At 40.7% G+C, this 18,762-nt stretch overlaps 1 protein-coding gene across 5 annotated transcripts in view; it reads right to left on the reverse strand.

Annotated features, from left to right (window-relative positions):
• Positions 1-11,029: 11,029 nt before the first annotated feature.
• Positions 11,030-18,762, reverse strand: part of lrrc9 (leucine rich repeat containing 9) — a 38,544-nt gene continuing 30,811 nt past the window's right edge. Inside the window, exons 31-34 of one of the 5 annotated variants that reach the window (XM_062042176.1) lie at positions 16,645-16,764; positions 15,484-15,588; positions 12,991-13,153; positions 11,031-11,483 (exon numbers count right to left, since the gene is read on the reverse strand). In XM_062042176.1, coding sequence (XP_061898160.1) covers positions 11,317-11,483; positions 12,991-13,153; positions 15,484-15,588; positions 16,645-16,764 — 555 coding nt within the window. In that variant the 3' untranslated portion in view covers positions 11,031-11,316. Of the gene's footprint in view, positions 11,484-12,990; positions 13,154-15,483; positions 15,589-16,644; positions 16,765-18,762 lie in introns of all 5 variants that reach the window. The other 4 variants (XM_062042173.1, XM_062042175.1, XM_062042178.1 and 1 more) reach the window with 4 other exon arrangements.

Genomic DNA, 18,762 nt, shown 5'->3' on the forward strand with positions numbered 1-18,762 from the left:
ACACAATGTATTCTTTTTTAACAATAAGAGAGCCTTTCTGGATCCTACAGCATCTGCTCAATGCCATGTACTTTTTTGCTGCTTCTGCATACGATATATTTTGTCAAGTCATTCATTTTTTGTATTTCAGCAGCCTTTTTCCTCACCTCACGGTCTTTGTGACCAACACTGTGTGCTCCACCACAATTCACACACTCTTCCTGCACACCAACTCCACATGTGCCATATTTATGGCCTCCCCACATCTTCCACATGTTTGTTACCCTTGCAATAAGCCGCTATACGGCCACACAGATGCTCAGAAATATTGTTTACAGGAAAAGCAGTTAAATTTTGCTTTCATGCTTTGCCCACCCAAAGAAGCATGAAAAAACAACATTTGCATGCAAAACCGGTTTTGTAGTTGAAACAGTTTTTTACCAAACAAAACCCAATTGACATAGCTCAACATATTTTCAATTCAATTTGGCCGTCTATTGAAGTGAATGAATATATTTTGGCAGTTAATGTCATGACAAATATAGAGGCAGTGTACATTTTTTTTCCATGTTATGGATATTTCAAATTTACTATCAGGACATATGGTTGGAAGAATACATTCTCCTTTTTGATCTGCATTATACACAGAATGATTTGCAATAACAGCAACAAAGTTGATTCTGAGAACGACCATGTCTTTTTGCATTTCTAAATACTCATCCTTATCCTGAATAAATGATCAACCTGGAATTCTTAATATGTAAAAGAGCATCTTAAAATATTCAAACGCTGACAGTAATACACTGACTTGATTCCTAAAAGTGACGGTGCTAAAAAAAAATGTATATTCTCAACCCTTTCTGTGTTCTTAATACACAAAGAAAAGCCTGAACATCTATTCAATTTTAATATAATGAAATAGACTTTACCTAGAAAGGCAAAAAAGAGAGGATCATGGAGAGACCTGCCTCAATGGCCACAATTTCAACATAAAAACAAACAATAATCTGGAGTAAAGAAGATTAAAGTGTTGTTATTCTTTGTCTACTTGGTTGGAGGGATAAGGGTGTGCACAAGAGACCACTTTTGTACTGTCATCTTAAAAAAAGCAATTTGTAGGACAAAATAACAACCAAAAACCCTGTCAACATTTGTTGTACCCTGTAATCCCCCTACAGTAGAGGACCATTCATTGGAAATTATTGCTCCTATTTCTACTAGAGCTGCCACTAAGGACAAAAATAATGATGCCTTTTTGATAAACATCCAATTTTAGTCATGTTTATGAGAGGGTAGGATTGTTTTTTTCTTTAAATGAGGGTAAGACGTAATGTGTACCTTATTTTGTAGTGCTGAATACAGCGCTTGAAAAGTCATTTCACCTCTGATGAGTCAAAATGTAATGGGGAAGATCCACTGCAGCACATACAAAGTAAACATATTTATAAACACAGTATACAAGTATAACCCATTATAAACACAAGCTGATGAATGTGTAATGATGCTGCTGCCAGCAATGTGCATGATGCATTGTTGTCTTCAGAATACAACGTCAATCAATGTCCTCACGGCTCTAATGTCCGCCACAACGTGACACTGGAACCTGAGTAGATAGTACTGCAAACATGGTCCATTCAGCAATTATTTACACAGCCTTGAACTAATGGTGCTCTCGATGCACACAGCAAATGTAGGGAGTTAGTGGCCCAGCAGTAATGGCCCCATACGGAGCATGTGTTCTTCTTCTATGTGAGTGTGACGGTGGGGGTAAGAGAGTGCATCTCCTATAAGTGATTCATGACAAGCACAAACATGTCTAATTATGAATCCAGATCATAACAGCGCAGGGCCTGTCCCTCTCCACCCTCTCCTTCAGGAGAGGGGCTCCATATCAGGCGGATGAAAACATAACCTGTCACATTCCATCCCATTAAACCAGCTATGAACCATGTGGTCTGCTCACAAGGAGGAGGCAGCGCATTGACTGAAACAAGAGAGCAAGTGCATCTGGGTTCACTCAGCACCACTGAATTATTGACTATCTTTGTGTGCACATTTTATTTCATTGCTCAAATACTGCACAGTGCAGTACCCCCACATTCAAACAGTTAACCTCTTGACATATCCATACTGCACACGCAGCATACAAATATCAAATGTGTAATCATCCTTTGTAATACCCAATGCATTAGAGCACTCACGCTGAGCCACCAAATCTGTGCATTAGGTTTGGTGTAAATCCCATCAGCCGCCATTTTGACAGGCAGGGCAATGTAATGACATGCAGTCATTGGCTACGGTTAATGCAGGGAGTTAACACAAATTAAGTGAAGTTAAGTACATGCATTAGAGGAGAGAGCCATGTTTTGGGGCCCCTTTGGCTGTCTAAAATGGCAGTGAACTACCAAGGAAAACTGCAATGAAAAGAAAGAAATAGAAAATCAAGTCAATATTCCCATAAACAGATTTCAGTTTTGTATACATTTAACGTATGTTATGTTATGTTATGTTATTTTCATTTATTATGCGCCCCCCAACCAACTGTTACATCAGCCCGGGGCGCAGCCCGAGTGGAGAAACAAAAACAAAAAAAAACAGAAACAGAGACTGAGACACACAAAGGAATCTAAACTAAACATTTAAGACTCACAATGAAAACATAAATTAAAAGTCATCTGCGGTAAAAAGGTTTTAAGCCGTGCTCTAAAAGAGTCCAGAGTGGTGGCGGACTTAATACTCAGGGGGAGCTTATTCCACAACCTAGGTGCCATCACTGAGAAAGCACGGTCTCCCCTTGTCACTAGGTTTGACCGTGGGACCTTCAGGGTCATCTGGTTGTCTGATCTAAGGCAACGACCCAGCCTGGAGCTGGTGGGTTGGTCCAGGAGATCTTTAATATAAGCTGGGGCGAGACCATTGAGCGCTTTGAAGACGAACATGACGATCTTAAATTTCACTCTACGCTTCACTGGGAGCCAGTGAAGGGAGGAGAGGATGGGAGAAATATGTTCCCTCATTTTTGCGCCTGTCACCAGCCTGGCAGCCGCATTTTGTACTAGCTGCATGCTATGGATGGTCTTGTCGGTGACCCCAGCATAAAGGGCATTGCAATAGTCCAGTCTAGAAAAAATAAGCATCAACACGACCCTCCGTAGGTCACTGGGGGAGAGGAAAGACTTGATCTTGGCTATGGTGCGTAGTTGGAAAAAACAGGATTTCACCACAGATTTCACTTGTTTGTCAAACTTGAGGTCTGGGTCGAATATGACCCCAAGGTTTTTGACATGGGGTTTTTCAAGAGTGGCCAAACTTCCCAAATTCTTTCTGATCTGACTGACCGAGGTGGAGTTGCCAAACAGAAGAATTTCACTCTTGGTGTCATTGAGCTGCAGGAAGCTTTGTGACATCCACTCCTTTATGTCCCGCAAGCAGTCTTTCAAAAGGTCCAGCCCAGAGGGATCGTCTGTCTTGAGTGGAAGATAGATTTGAGTATCGTCAGCGTAGCAGTGAAAGGAAATTTTATGGCGATGAATGACTTGGCTGAGGGGGAGCATGTAGATGGAGAACAGGATGGGACCCAGTATTGAGCCCTGGGGGACCCCACAGGTGAGGTTGACACAGCGGGAGGAATGGTTTGCTATGTTCACAGAGAAGGTTCTGTTGTTGAGGTATGACGTAAACCAGGACAGGGCTGTGTTGGTGATGCCGACCCCATGTTGGAGGCGGTCCAGGAGATCAGTATGGTCTACAGTATCGAACGCTGCACTGAGGTCCAGGAGAACCAGTGCAGCACATTTCCCAGAGTCAGTGATGAGGAGAAGGTCGTTTAATACCTTCAAGAGGGCGGACTCAGTGCTGTGGCCGGCCCTAAATCCGGACTGAAATTTTTCCAGTATGTTGTTGTGTTGGAGATAGGGCTGCAGCTGACTGAGGATGGCCTTTTCTAACAGATTAGACAGATATGGTAATTTTGAGATGGGTCTGTAGTTGCTGGGGTGAGTGGGATCTAGGTTGGCTTTCTTAAGAAGGGGTTGGACTACTGCTTCTTTTAGGCATGATGGGACTATACCTGTGGCCAGGGAACAGTTGATGATGGACAGGATGTGGGGACGTATGATTAAATATTTAACAAATGGTTTGTGATCCCAATATTGGAACATTAGGTTATAACCATACAATATAATTTTAGCAGTGTTGCCCTAATCCTTCTTTGTATTCTAGAAAATAAAAGAGACTTGGTTGCTCTTTTATATATACACACACAACTCTTTTATATATACACACAACATACAGCACACAGTACAAGTTTTTGCTCAATGGACCAAAGATCCACAGTGCCAGCAGCACTCGTGCAACCACGTGCCAAACTGTTGGTGCTCACTTGTGTTCTCAGCTATTTGTGCAATATTGGCTGTGTGTTGACTCCACTAGTTTACCCTAAATTACACCCAAGTTTCATGCGCCGTGGTACCCTGGTTTCAATTCCCCCCCACGCTTTTTGTAGGATATGGTTTTTGCCAAAATATTTTCTAAAAATTTTGCCCTGGTTTCCGAATACCGTCACAGTAATACATCAAGTCAAACAAACTAGTCAGTTTACCTGCATATGATTCCGTGTAATCGAGTCAATCCCACGCTTTGGTGACTCAGTCTCTTGTGCTATTCTTATTGAGTACAACTGCAAAATAAGCCACAATTAGGCCAAAATAAAATTGCAAGTGCCAGCAGTTTGACAAATAAAGTGAGAAACACGATTGAATTCACCGAAGAACTAATTGTAGCAAAGTATGAAGGTGGTGTCTGCGTGGCTCTTCCTTCTTCCCTCTCCGCTCATTGTCGTCTTCACCAACAAAATTAAAGGCCTACTGAAACCCACTACTACCGACCACGCAGTCTGATAGTTTATATATCAATGATGAAATCTTAACATTGCAACACATGCCAATACGGCCGGGTTAACTTATAAAGTGCAATTTTAAATTTCCCGCGAAACTTCCGGTTGAAAACGTCTATATATGATGACGTATGCGCGTGACGTCAATCGTTGAAACGGAAGTATTCGGACACAATTGTATCCAAAACAAAAAGCTCTGTTTTCATTGCAAAATTCCACAGTATTCTGGACATCTGTGTTGGTGAATCTTTTGCAATTTGTTTAATGAACAATGGAGACTGCAAAGAAGAAAGCTGTAGGTGGGATCGGTGTATTAGCGGCTGGCTGCAGCAACACAACCAGGAGGACTTTGGCTTGGATAGCAGACGCGCTATCCGACGCTAGCCGCCGACCGCATTGATGATCGGGTGAAGTCCTTCGTCGCTCCGTCGATCGCTGGATCGCAGGTGAGCACGGGTGTTGATGAGCAGATGAGGGCTGGCTGGCGTAGGTGGATAGCTAATGTTTTTAGCTTAGCTCTGTGAGGTCCCGTTGCTAAGTTAGCTTCAATGGCGTCGTTAGCAACAGCATTGTTAAGCTTCGCCAGGCGGTACAGCATTAACCGTGTAGTTACAGGTACATGGTTTAATAGTATTGTCGATTTTCTGTCTATCCTTCCAGTCAGGGGGTTATTTCTTTTGTTTCTATCTGCAGTTAAGCCCGATGCTATCACGTTAGCTCCGTAGCTAAAGTGCTTCGCCGATGTATTGTCCTGGAGATAAAAGTCACTGTGAATGTCCATTTCGCGTTCTCGACTCTCATTTTCAAGAGGATATAGTATCCGAGGTGGTTTAAAATACAAATCCGTGATCCACAATAGAAAAAGGAGAGAGTGTGGAATCCAATGAGCCAGCTTGTACCTAAGTTACGGTCAGAGCGAAAAAAGATGCGTCCTGCACTGCACTCCAGTCCTTCACTCTCACGTTCCTCATCCACGAATCTTTCATCCTGGCTCAAATTAATGGGGTAATCGTCGCTTTCTCGGTCCGAATCGCTCTTGCTGCTGGTGTAAACAATGGGGAAATGTGAGCAGCCTTTCAACCTGTGACGTTACGCTACTTCCAGTACAGGCAAGGCTTTTTTTATCAGCGACCAAAAGTTGCGAACTTTATCGTCGATGTTCTCTACTAAATCCTTTCAGCAAAAATATGGCAATATCGCAAAATGATCAAGTACGACACATAGAATGGATCTGCTATCCCCGTTTAAATAAAAAAAATTCATTTCAGTAGGCCTTAAAGGTAAAAGGTATTATTAATTCATAATTTATTTGTATTTCACATTGTTTCATGCATGTGAAACTATCATTATTCTTTATAAAATGTGTTTTGTGTCAATATTTTTGGGTGTCTGGAACGGATTATTTGGATTTATATTATTTCCTATGGGAAAATGTTCAGCTTTCGTCTTGGTTGTAACTTTTTGAATGGATCATTAATAGTAAACCAAGGTACCATAGTGTTGTCGCTTGAAAAGTTGTAACTTACTATCATGCCAGTGGTTGCTGAGAAGTATTCATTTTTGTGAGACATGGGTAAAATAATATAATTTATACCTGAAGTCGTCTGGGTAAAATACTGATGTTACAATTTGAAGATAGTTCTAATACCACTGAGATCTCAAAACCCTAAATACAACTTGTCATATCTGTGTCTGGTGTTAGTTTTAAGTACTGGACATAAATCAAAATGAGGAATGGAGAATCATAATCCGTGTGCGACGGCAGCAACAACTGAAAACAGCGAGCGGAAAAGCTGACTGCTTCATTTCCAGTTACATCCCACAAGATTTGGTGTCATCGGGGGCGTGTGCAGGAAAAAGAGGCTAACAGGATGATGAAACTGACAATCTCAGAAAAACGTTTGGACCTGCTTCAAGATTACATCTTTATCTGAGTGATTGCAGATTATTGTCCACAGAGAGGTGTGGTAAAGATGGATGATCCATTTGTTGGGATGCATCTGACCCAGTATGGATGCAAGCGTGCCAGCCTCATACATCTGTGGGTGTTTCATTCCCCCCCCTCTTGTTTGGTACAGCTGTAAAAGTGACACCAAATCCTCTGATTACTGTGGACAGAGATCCAAAATGAAGTCACGGTTCTTCTGGATGCGTTTAAAAGCGATTAGGCATCCTAATTGTCTGTTTTCAAATTGAAAAGTTATAAAATCTACAGGTATAATTGGGTCAAAACACACCACTATTAAGTGTGCAACATCACATTAAATCAATCAATCAAACAATCAAAGTTTACTTATATAGCCCTTAATAACAAATGTCTCAAAGGGCTGCACAACCACAACAACATCCTCAGCTGAGATCCCACATCAGGGTAAGAAAAAAATCAACAAGAAACCTTGGAAGGGACCGTAGATGTGGGGATCCCCCCTTGGGTGACCAGTGCAATGGGTGTCGAGTGGATACGGTTAATAATGTGAGAGTCCAGACCATAGTGGGGCCAGCAGGGGATCCTCTTGCATGTAGACAAGTCGGGGTGCAGAGACGTCACCGACTGATGCATAAGGTGTGGTCCATCCAGGGTCCCAACTTGGAACAGCTAGCCGCTCCTCCGTGGAAGCTGATCTGTGGCCACCTGATGCGGAGCAGAAAAGAGAGATGGCAGATCAACTGGTCTAAAAAGGGGCCTATTTAAAGGCTGGGGTGTAGAAATGAGTTTTAAGACAGGACTTAAATGCTTCTACTGAGGTAGCATCTCTAACTGTTACCAGTAGAGCATTCCAGACTACTGGAGCCCAAATAAAAAAGGCTCTAAAGCCCGCAGACCTTTGGGCTCTGGTAATCACTAATAAACCGGAGTTCTTAGAATACAGATTTCTGGCCGGGACATATGGTACAATACAATCAGCAAGATATGATGGAGCTAGACCACATTTTTCTGGCAAAGTCTACATTCATGAAGGCATCTCTTGACTGTAGATCACGATAATTTTGTGTCTACCTTCTACAAAAGTAGTTGAGCTGATGTAGTGAAGGGTTCAGTGATTGTTATTGCTGTTGGGTTGACCATCGCTTCTCCTTTAAAGAATGTATCTGTTGGTTTAGCAGCACCACACCTGAGGTCTTGCTATCTCTAACAGATTAGTTTTTTTCTTTATCCAATCTCCTTATACTTTTCAACTACATGTCAGTGGTAATCTGTTATAAAGGTTCTGATGAAGACCGAATTTTTGAAACCCATAAACCGTATAGCAGGGGTGTCAAATTCATTTTCATTGAGCACCACATCACAGTAATAGCTGCCCAGGATCATTTGTTACAGTGGATAATATGGGTCAGCGTAAATCAGATGGTTGAGCAGTTGTTCAGAAATTTAAGGGTTGCTGGTACGAATCCAACTTCTACCATCCTAGTCACTGGCGGTGTGTCCTTTGGCAAGACACTTCACCCACCCTGCTCACAGTCCACTCACACTGGTGTATGAATGTGTGTGGTAGGACTCCTTTGTAAAAGAGCTTCTTCTTAACAATTGCAGATGCATTAGATGGTTGTATTTTTTATGTACACTGTAAAAAAATAATCTGTTGATGTCATAAATTTTACGCTAAAGTTCTGGCAATTGAGGTACCGGGATTTTACGGTAATATTTACGATGGTTTTTACAGTATATTACTGTAAATAGAAAAACAGCACTACTGTTTTTTTAATGTAAAATATATGGTTGTTTTTACAATGTTTTACTGTAAATAGAAAAACGGTACCACCCTTTTTTTTCTATTGTCATCTTTACAGTGTACAATTTGATGGATAACTTGTTTGGAAACCATGCATCATGCAGATGGTTAGATATTTACTTTAGTTTTAACGGTCAAAATGGGAAGAAAATTATAAATTGACTGTAGTAAGAAAAGATCAAGTACTTTATTGAGGGTGATGGGTCAAATGCAGAGAATAATTTCGCCACACCTAGTGTATGTGTGATAATCATTGGTACGTTAACTTTACCTTAACTGTTCTCTCAAGGAAATTGACAAGATCTCACGTTTGGGAGAACCTGCCTGTCTTGACAGAATGGTTGTTGCTGGATACACGACGGGCTCTTGGGAGAAGAGGAGTGTTGTGTGCCGGCGACCCTTTCAGTCGAGGACGCTGAAGATATCTACCTATGGAACCATAGGAACCTTGATAACAGGACATATGCTGATTGGAGTAAGCGTTGCTCTTGTGTATCGACAAATTGGAAGATAATGGCAGCCGTTCAAAGTACCCTAAGGCTGCCACAAATGATGCTGTTCTGTTGTTGTTGTCTCTGTGTCTTATCTCCCTCTTGCCCCCGCAATCCATCCATCCATCCATTTTCTACCGCTTGTCCTGTTCGGGGTCGCGGGAGGTGCTGGAGCCTATCTCAGCTGCATTCGGGCGGAAGGCGGCGTACACCCTGGACAAGTCGCCACCTCATCACAGGGCCAACACAGATAGAAAGATCCATTTAAGTCAAATACAAATAAGGCAACAAGAGAAATATCCCACACTTGTCTTTTGTAAAGTAGATCTGTACAGCTGATATGGGCATCTACATCAACAATATGATTTGCCCGAGTAGCTGGACAGGACAAAAAAAAAAGATTGGAGGATGCGATCAGAACTGTGGGCACTCAAGACTTTTGCGATTTTGGACAATATTACCATCTTTGGCGACATCTTGGAGACACCGGCTGCTCAAACACAAACATTCTAATCTGGATTGTTTTACCTGGATGCAAGCGACACTCTCCTAGAGGACAGTGCAGTGAAGACGCAACAAACTCCTTCCCTGTCTTTCATGGACACACACCTGTTGTTGTTGACTTTTGCTGGACTGACTGGCTGTGCCGTCGCGTTTGCGAGCACCAAAGTCGCGGAACAGAGACAGGCTGCAGGTTTACACACACATCATCCAAGACAAATAATACATGCCACACACACACACATGTGGTATGACGGAACACGGAGCAGCGCCCCTAGTGGCTGGCAGCTTCAGGCCGGATGCCCGCTCCCTCACCCCTCGTTGCAATTCTTGACTTATATCTACATGTGCTTTGCTATAGATTACCGGTAGGTGTGTGATGTGCAGGATCAGAACAGACCACACGCCGCTTGGCGAACATGACTTATTGATTATGTGGACGGATGGACGCAAAGGCGAGGACGTCCCCGCCTCCTTCTCTCCTGTGATGGTGCTACAGCAGCTGATGAGGGGCGCTGTGAATTACAGCTATATGTATATATAGCTGTAATTCACTGAAATTCAAGCGGGCCTTTTGAATATCTCCCTAATTCTGAGGTCTCAAAGTTGGCAAGTATGCGCTCAGCGTAAGTGTTTGTCTAATCTTTAACAGGTTTGTGGTGAAAATGAAATTTTGTTGTACTTGTGCAATGACAATAAAGAGCATGCCATACTGTCGCATATTATTTTGGGGCTTTCGCGGGTCACATAAAATGATGTGGTGGGCTAGATCTGGCTCCTGGGCCTTGACTTTGACACCAGTACTGTTTAGTTTTCCTATAACAAATAATGTAAATCCAATCAGATCAGCAATAATAACCAAAATCATATTTTGGAGAATAATTATAGTTTCACAAACAATATGGAATGTATATCAATGATAAATTAAAAGGATAAATAAACATTTAACATCACTTTTACCTCTATTAAATAGTCTTTTGTTGATAAAGATGGCGAGGAGTGAAGAGGGAGGGGGACACCACATTCCTGCTTTGTACTGTGTTAGTAAAGAACTACAGTTAACCAGTTATTTCGTCACAGACGGGCGACTGAGCTGGGGTATAATGATGTCTGGGTGAGGAGTTAATAGCAGGTGAACACATGACACATTTTGTATGGACACTTTACAAAAGCACAGTTGGAGTCCTACAGTGTTTTATAACACGACAAAACTGAGTCACCACTATGTTCCTCAGCAGGAGAAAAAACGGTTTTGTTTAGTACACAACTAACACTTGTCATCCATGGGATGATACAACGGCAACCAAACTAGTTTGTTACGTGCAATGTTTGGTCGTACGACAACTACCACGATATACAAAAACCAGGGCAAACTTTTCAAATGTTTATCAACGTACAAAAAGTGGGGAACACGAAACACGAGGTACCACTGTATAACACAATACTTTTATTTGCTTCATTTGTGTTGACATAATAAACATCTTATGTGTCAAGTGTACTGATACTACCTTTCAGTCCGTTAAATCAGAGGTACAAGTGAATAAAATGGCTGTAATTCCTAAATAGTATCGTTAAGTCACATTTTGACAGTTTTATTTCAAATCAATTGTAGCGAAGACATAAAATCTGTATTTTGTCCAAAAACTTTAGGACTTAAGTGTATTGATATATCTATTTTAAAAAGATTTTGTCCCAGCAGTAGAATCACATCTATACAGTGTTAAGATTCATCAACCTGGTATTTTGTTCCTGCATGGTAGTAGGATTGCTCTTTCTTCCCATGGGGAAGGGTACATGCAGCTATCATGTTGTTTCTTACTCTTCGGGTCAGTCTGGAGGTCATATCAGCATGGATGCTTGGAGGATTTCGTTCTGACTGTCTCTTGTCTGGAATCGGGGAAGAACACAGCAATGAAAGTTTACAAGCACAGTTAAATGTATCAAAAGTAGGGGTTAACGATACGCCTAAAACCGGGTTCGATACGTAAATAAGGAAAAAAAAAGCAAAACATAAAACTGCTTATCTTTAACGGTTATATTTTTACAATGAAGTATAAACAATAACTGCAGTCTGCTCGCAGGTAATTCTCCAATTCATACAATATTTAAACTACAAAAGCACAAAGGGAGCGCAGACCTTTGCCAGGCCCGACCTTCCAATAGTAAAAAAAAGTCCCTGAATCCAGACGGTGATCCGAATCAGCTGCAAAATCTAATCTATTGGTCCTTATTTCATTTCTGGCATTTCTTGAAAGTTTAATCAAAATTTGGGCTTTTTAAACTATCTGAAGGGGAATGAAAGAAACGCAGTGAAACCTCTTGCCAGGTATCCACTGTCTTTGTCTCTGCAGGGCCGCAAACATACACACACAAAAATGTAAAACTAAGCTAATAAAAATTTGCTCATAACTTTTTGCTAACTAACTAACTGACGCGCAACCAATTCCAACTTGTGTATGTAATAAAAGATACAAATACAGCATACAGAAAAAGTCAAGATGTAGCAGGTGATGGGCATTTGATACATTTTTTCCATCTAATATGTGGCGACTTGTCCAGGGTGTACCCCGCCTTCCACCCGAATGCAGCTGAGATAGGCTCCAGCACCCCCCGTGACCCCATAAGGGACAAGCGGTAGAAAATGGATGAATGGATGTTAAAAACAATTCAATGTACCGGTTGATCAATGCAGGATACGGCATTTTAAGTTATACAATTGTTGTGTTATATCTGACAAAGCAAATTAGTGTAATATCTAATAATATATCTTATTGATAACCAATTTTATTTTTAGAAATGGCCCAAGGGGCACACTTTGGACACCCCTGGTTTACAGTGTTTATTTTTAGTAAAGTGCAATGCAACATTAACAGTATGCAACATTAACAGTTGAACAACATCAATTATTATGTTATTTTAATAAATCAAAGTTCCTCATTAACTTAGGGCATAATTAATGAGTTCTGCGTGTAGCACTGTTCTCCATCTCTACTAAACAATGCAGACACACTGCTTTCATTTTATCCACTTCTATTGATTTCTTTACGAATTACACCGGAAGACACGTTTGAAAACATTACATTATAAAGATTAAAGAGAGTCTTTAGGCTTTGGGTCATCCATGGCACTATAGCTAGCTGATAGTCAAAGGCTAGGCTGCACATCTACCTAGATTTACCGCTTCCACGTTAAATGTCTTGCTTTCTTGTTTGATTTTAGGCAGGCTTATGGAAGTGCATTGCCACACCAAATGTACAACACTTCCTATCCCTAATTTGAAATGTGTACCGTGGGGCAAACTGGTATGTAGCTGTATAGCGCCACATTGAAAAATGGGAATAAGAATACCGTTACACCCCTAATCAAGAGATGAGTGATTTGAGCCATTACTCACACTTGGATGTGTATTGGATTTCTTCCTTGTTATTTGGGAGCATGTCGTGGCCATGAATTAGGTTGTGTAGTCCACCCATAGTCATCCCTCTGACGGGTATATAGGTCATCAGTCCAGGCTGGTTTGTCTCAAGTGTAGAACCGCTACAACACTCATCACATTGCTTGAAAGAAATGTGAAGCATCAGAGTAAAAAGTTAAACCATAACACACACATGTATATACGTGTAAATATATATATATATGTATGTATGAATATATAAATGTGTATATATATATATATATATATATATATATATATATATATATATATAAAATATACACACATATATATTTATTACACACATATACACACACATATACATATATATATTTACATATCTATGTATACATCATACATCTATATATATATATACATACACATATGCACATATACATATATATACACATATACATACTATACACATATATATATACATACATATATAAATAAACATACAAACCCCATTTCCATATGAGTTGGGAAATTGTGTTAGATGTAAATATAAACGGAATACAATGATTTGCAAATCCTTTTCAACCCATATTCAATTGAATGCACTACAAAGACAAGATATTTGCTGTTCAAACTCATAAACTTTATTTTTTTTTTGCAAATAATAATTAACTTAGAATTTCATGGCTGCAACACGTGCCAAAGTATTTGGGAAAGGACATGTTCACCACTGTGTTACATGGCCTTTCCTTTTAACAACACTCAGTAAACGTTTGGGAACTGAGGAGACACATTTTTTAAGCTTCTTAGGTGGAATTCTTTCCCATTCTTGCTTGATGTACAGCTTAAGTTGTTCAACAGTCCGGGGGTCTCCGTTGTGGTATTTTAGGATTCATAACGCGCCACACATTTTCAATGGGAGACAGGTCTGGACTACAGGCAGGCCAGTCTAGTACCCGCACTCTTTTACTATGAAGCCACGTTGATGTAACACGTGGCTTGGCATTGTCTTGCTGAAATAAGCAGGGGCGTCCATGGTAACGTTGCTTGGATGGCAACATATGTTGCTCCAAAACCTGTATGTACCTTTCAGCATTAATGGCGCCTTCACAGATGTGTAAGTTACCCATGTCTTGGGCACTAATACACCCCCATACCATCACAGATGCTGGCTTTTCAACTTTTCGCCTATAACAATCCGGATGGTTCTTTTCCTCTTTGGTCCGGAGGACACGACGTCCACAGTTTCCAAAAACAATTTGAAATGTGGACTCGTCAGACCACAGAACACTTTTCCATTTTGTATCAGTCCATCTTAGACGAGCTCAGGCCCAGCGAAGCCGACAGCGTTTCTGGGTGTTGTTGATAAACGGTGTTTGCCTTGCATAGGAGAGTTTTAACTTGCACTTACAGATGTAGCGACCAACTGTAGTTACTGACAGTGGGTTTCTGAAGTGTTCCTGAGCCCATGTGGTGATATCCTTTACACACTGATGTCGCTTGTTGATGCAGTACAGACTGACGGATCGAAGGTCACAGGCTTAGCTGCTTACGTGCAGTGATTTCTCCAGATTCTCTGAACCCTTTGATGATATTACGGACCGTAGATGATGAAATCCCTAAATTCCTTGCAATAGCTGGTTGAGAAAGGTTTTTCTTAAACTGTTCAACAATTTGCTCACGCATTTGTTGACAAAGTGGAGACCCTCGCCCCATCCTTGTTTGTGAATGACTGAGCATTTCATGGAATCTACTTTTATACCCAATCATGGCACCCAGCTGTTCCAAATTTACCTGTTCACCTGTGGGATCTTCCAAATAAGTGTTTGATGAGCATTCCTCAACTTTATCAGTATTTATTGCCACCTTTCCCAACTTCTTTGTCACGTGTTGCTGGCATCAAATTCTAAAGTTAAGGATTATTTGCAAAAAAAAAAATGTTTATCAGTTTGAACATCAAATATGTTGTCTTTGTAGCATATTCAACTGAATATGGGTTGAAAATGATTTGCAAATCATTGTATTCCGTTTATATTTACATCTAACACAATTTCCCAACTCATATGGAAACGGGGTTTGTATATACATTATATAGCATATAAAATAGCTAAAATGGTAACTATGGCAGAGGAGCAATTTGTGCTCCAATGAGAAAAACCCAGCTTCCCCATATACATACATACATATTTATACATACATACAGTATATACACATACATACATACTGTACACATATATACATACATATATATGTACATACACACATATGTATATATATATATCCATATTTAAATACGCATATATACATACATACATACACACACATATATGTGTATATATACAGCATACAGGTATATACAGTATGTATGTATACATACTGTATATATCAACGTATAAATACACTATATACTGTACACCCACACCCACACAAAGTATATGGGATATTTGGTGCCTAAATGCTGTTTAGAGGCTCAGTCAAAGACAGTCTATGCAACCTAACTGTTTGTCTTTCTCCACCATTGTCACCATGTTGTGTCCACTTCATCCACACTCTGGGCTGAGTGTTGGTGATAACATTGCTTGTTGCTCCACATATGTGAGAATCCTAAGGTGGGGAACAGTCATTACTATTAATCAATGACAAAGATTAAATTAAAATAAAAGCAAATGCAGGGACAGCTGAAATGGTATTTATGAAAGAGGAGCAGTTTGTGCTCTAATGAGAAAAATCCAGCTTCCCCATCTCTGTCATTTCCACATGTACGATTAGCAGGCAGAGGGGGTCGCGTTGACCTGGCTAATAGGGAGTAAATCCACTGGTGCATTATCGGCCGGGCACATTTCATCTAATCAGCAAGATGATGCCAGCCGGCTTAGGCTGCTTTTAATTCAGGGCTGCGGGAGAATTACTGCAATGGCCTCTCATTACATGAACCAGCCATTCGATAAGACAGAGAGACTTTGATCCGAGCTTTCCGTTTATTTGTGTGTATGCGGTCTGTAAGTCCTGTATGATAACGTCCAAAAGGTTTGGAACATTCCAGAAATGTATAGCACTATACGTAAATTAATAGGAATTAATGGGAAAGTGAATATTTATGAAATTGCAATTATGTATACAACAATACAATTAAAAAATATATATAATTTGCATTGAAACAGGCAGCTAGTACTAAGCGCTCAGATACAAAGTCAGATAGGCAAGAGAGATGGTTTGGACATGTGTATTGATAGTGGCCATAATAAACAAAGGATGTTAAGGATGGAGATGAGAGGCGGGAGGAAGAGAGATCCCAGAAAGGAGGTTCATGGATGTTGTAAAGGAGGACAAGAAAAGGGTTAATTTGAAAAAAAGTGAGATGAAGGCAAACGATCTACTGTGGCGACTACTACAGGAAACAGACGAAAGAAGGAGATACCACCCCAAACTACGAGTTCATTCCTATAAACTTTAATCTTTCCAGTTGTCCAACTAAACTAACTTACTATGGTGATTTCCAACCCATTTGCAAACCTCACGGTTCAGGAGTATATTTTACACGATAACTCTTAAGATTAAAATATAAGGAGAGCTACGAAGCTAAAAGGGGTGTTGAAGACACTTAATGTGAATTGTGTGCTTTTACGTGTTTGTTTCTGAGAGAAAGTGTGCAGCTCTCACTGTTGCGTCTGTGATTTCAGCTTTGCTTCTCTCGTCCACTGTAACCGTCAGGCCATCCAGGACCTGCAACTGGGACAGACTGCGCATCACTGCTGGTCTATGCAGAGAAGTGCGAGCCACCTAAAAGTAAAAAAGAAAAAAACCCTAAATGTTTGTGTGAGGCAATGACAATATCTTTTAGGATTGAATGTTGGAGCCTGCCTTAAAATACTTATGAAGCTACGTAGAGCTACAAATGGGTAAGTTGTCCACTCAAAGAACTGGATGTTCCTGCAGGCCACTGCTGTATTTAGGTTGTGAGTGAGTGCCAGTGAAAGTCCAGGGGAGAAGGGACAGACTTTGGCATTGGAATACAGTCAAAACAGTGATCTCATGTGGTCAACAGCAGGAGGTATCGTCTCAAGAGTGGCTGTTGGCCTCAACACCTTGGCAGGATTAACCCCCATGGAAAGAGATGGGATCCAACGGGAACGAGGCTGACGCAGCTGAGCGTGGCCCCCAGGCCTCCCCATCGTCCGCAGGCTACGTAGATACTCTGCCTATGCTTGATCCACAAGCTCCAGATGGGTGATGTAAGCGGGCCAACAGCATTCGCCATTTGGTCTACGGATTTGTCTCTGATGCCAGCCAGTTTGAGACACAGCAGACGGCCATCATGTAATCGCTTAATTTGCGAGAGCAGATCTACACTGGGTCAGTGTTTTAGCTTGTCCAAGTGAGAAAGTGAGCATGAAAACACTTTTGATCATGTTGTCTACCAGGGAAAGCATTCAAAGAGCTGACCAGTGGACTGATCTGACTAAAACATGGCAGAAACATTCATTTAAAAACCTACGCTTACAATCTAGTGAGATGCGATACAAGAGCTGCATATAACAGAATACTGCACAACTATAACATTACCTTTATGTTTATTTGTAGTTGTTGACTGAACGACTCTATAGGACAGTCTTTAAATGGTAAATGGTAAATGGGTTGTACTTGTATAGCGCTTTTCTACCTTTTTTAAGGAACTCAAAGCGCTTTGACACGATTTCCACATTCACCCATTCACACACACACACATTCACACACTGATGGCGGGAGCTGCCATGCAAGGCGCTAACCAGGCCCATCAGGAGCAAGGGTGAAGTGTCTTGCTCGAGGACACAACGGTGGTAGAAGGTGGGGATTGAACCAGTAACCCTCAGATTGCTGGCACGGCCACTCTCCCAACTTCGCCACGCCGTCCTCTTTAAGCATGAACCAATGAAGCCTGCTCAGATGTGAGGCAAAACATCTTTAAAGACAACCTGAACATTCCAGTTGCAATTGATTGAATGCTCCGAGAATGATAGATGGACAAACAAACACAAATACACCACCTAATTTTTTTTAGCTGCAGTTTTGTTAACAATTCAGCCTTGGGGGAGGGCTGTACTCTACAAAGTATATAGTATTTGGTCATTAGGGATGGGTACTCTTTACATTTGAACCAATATGGTACCAATTACCGGTACCATGGAATTAATACCAGTACTCAACGGTACCAATTTCGGTAGTTTTGTGTCTATTAATAAATGTAAATTGTTTAATAATAAAATCGCATTTATTATTTTAACATTTTTAAAAATGAGCTGATTAGAATAATTGTGCTGTCCAGTTGTTATATCTTGTTTTCTCATGACATTTCTGGGTCTCATTTGCAAGTATTTTATATTTTGCATACAGTTGCAATTCCAAGATAATAAATGGCAGTAGTGTATAAGGGTGTAGACTAGGAAGTAGCTTTTGCCATGAAGTTCAATGTGTGCCCTACAAAAAGTTTAAAATGCAAGTGTTGTACTTATTACACCTTGCTGTTTATTTGTAATCTGCATCTTAGTTGTAGTTTTCATTACCAAATTTGAAGGTGTTGAAATCACCATGTAAAATTGCAAATGCTCATGGTTAGCATGTGTATGGCAAAGCCAATGTAAATTCCGACAAAGCTGGTGCATTTTGGAAAAGTGGAGCCTTACTTACTTATGTCTAAATGTGTTTTCTTTAAGGCATACTATATTTGTTGGTATTGAAAACTGCAAGATTACCTAAAGGCAGTAGGACTGAGTTTGCACTGCGTGCTGCATGAGTGCTTGT

Source organism: Entelurus aequoreus, linkage group LG03 (genome assembly GCF_033978785.1).
Source record: "Entelurus aequoreus isolate RoL-2023_Sb linkage group LG03, RoL_Eaeq_v1.1, whole genome shotgun sequence".
NCBI lineage: Eukaryota > Metazoa > Chordata > Actinopteri > Syngnathiformes > Syngnathidae > Entelurus > Entelurus aequoreus.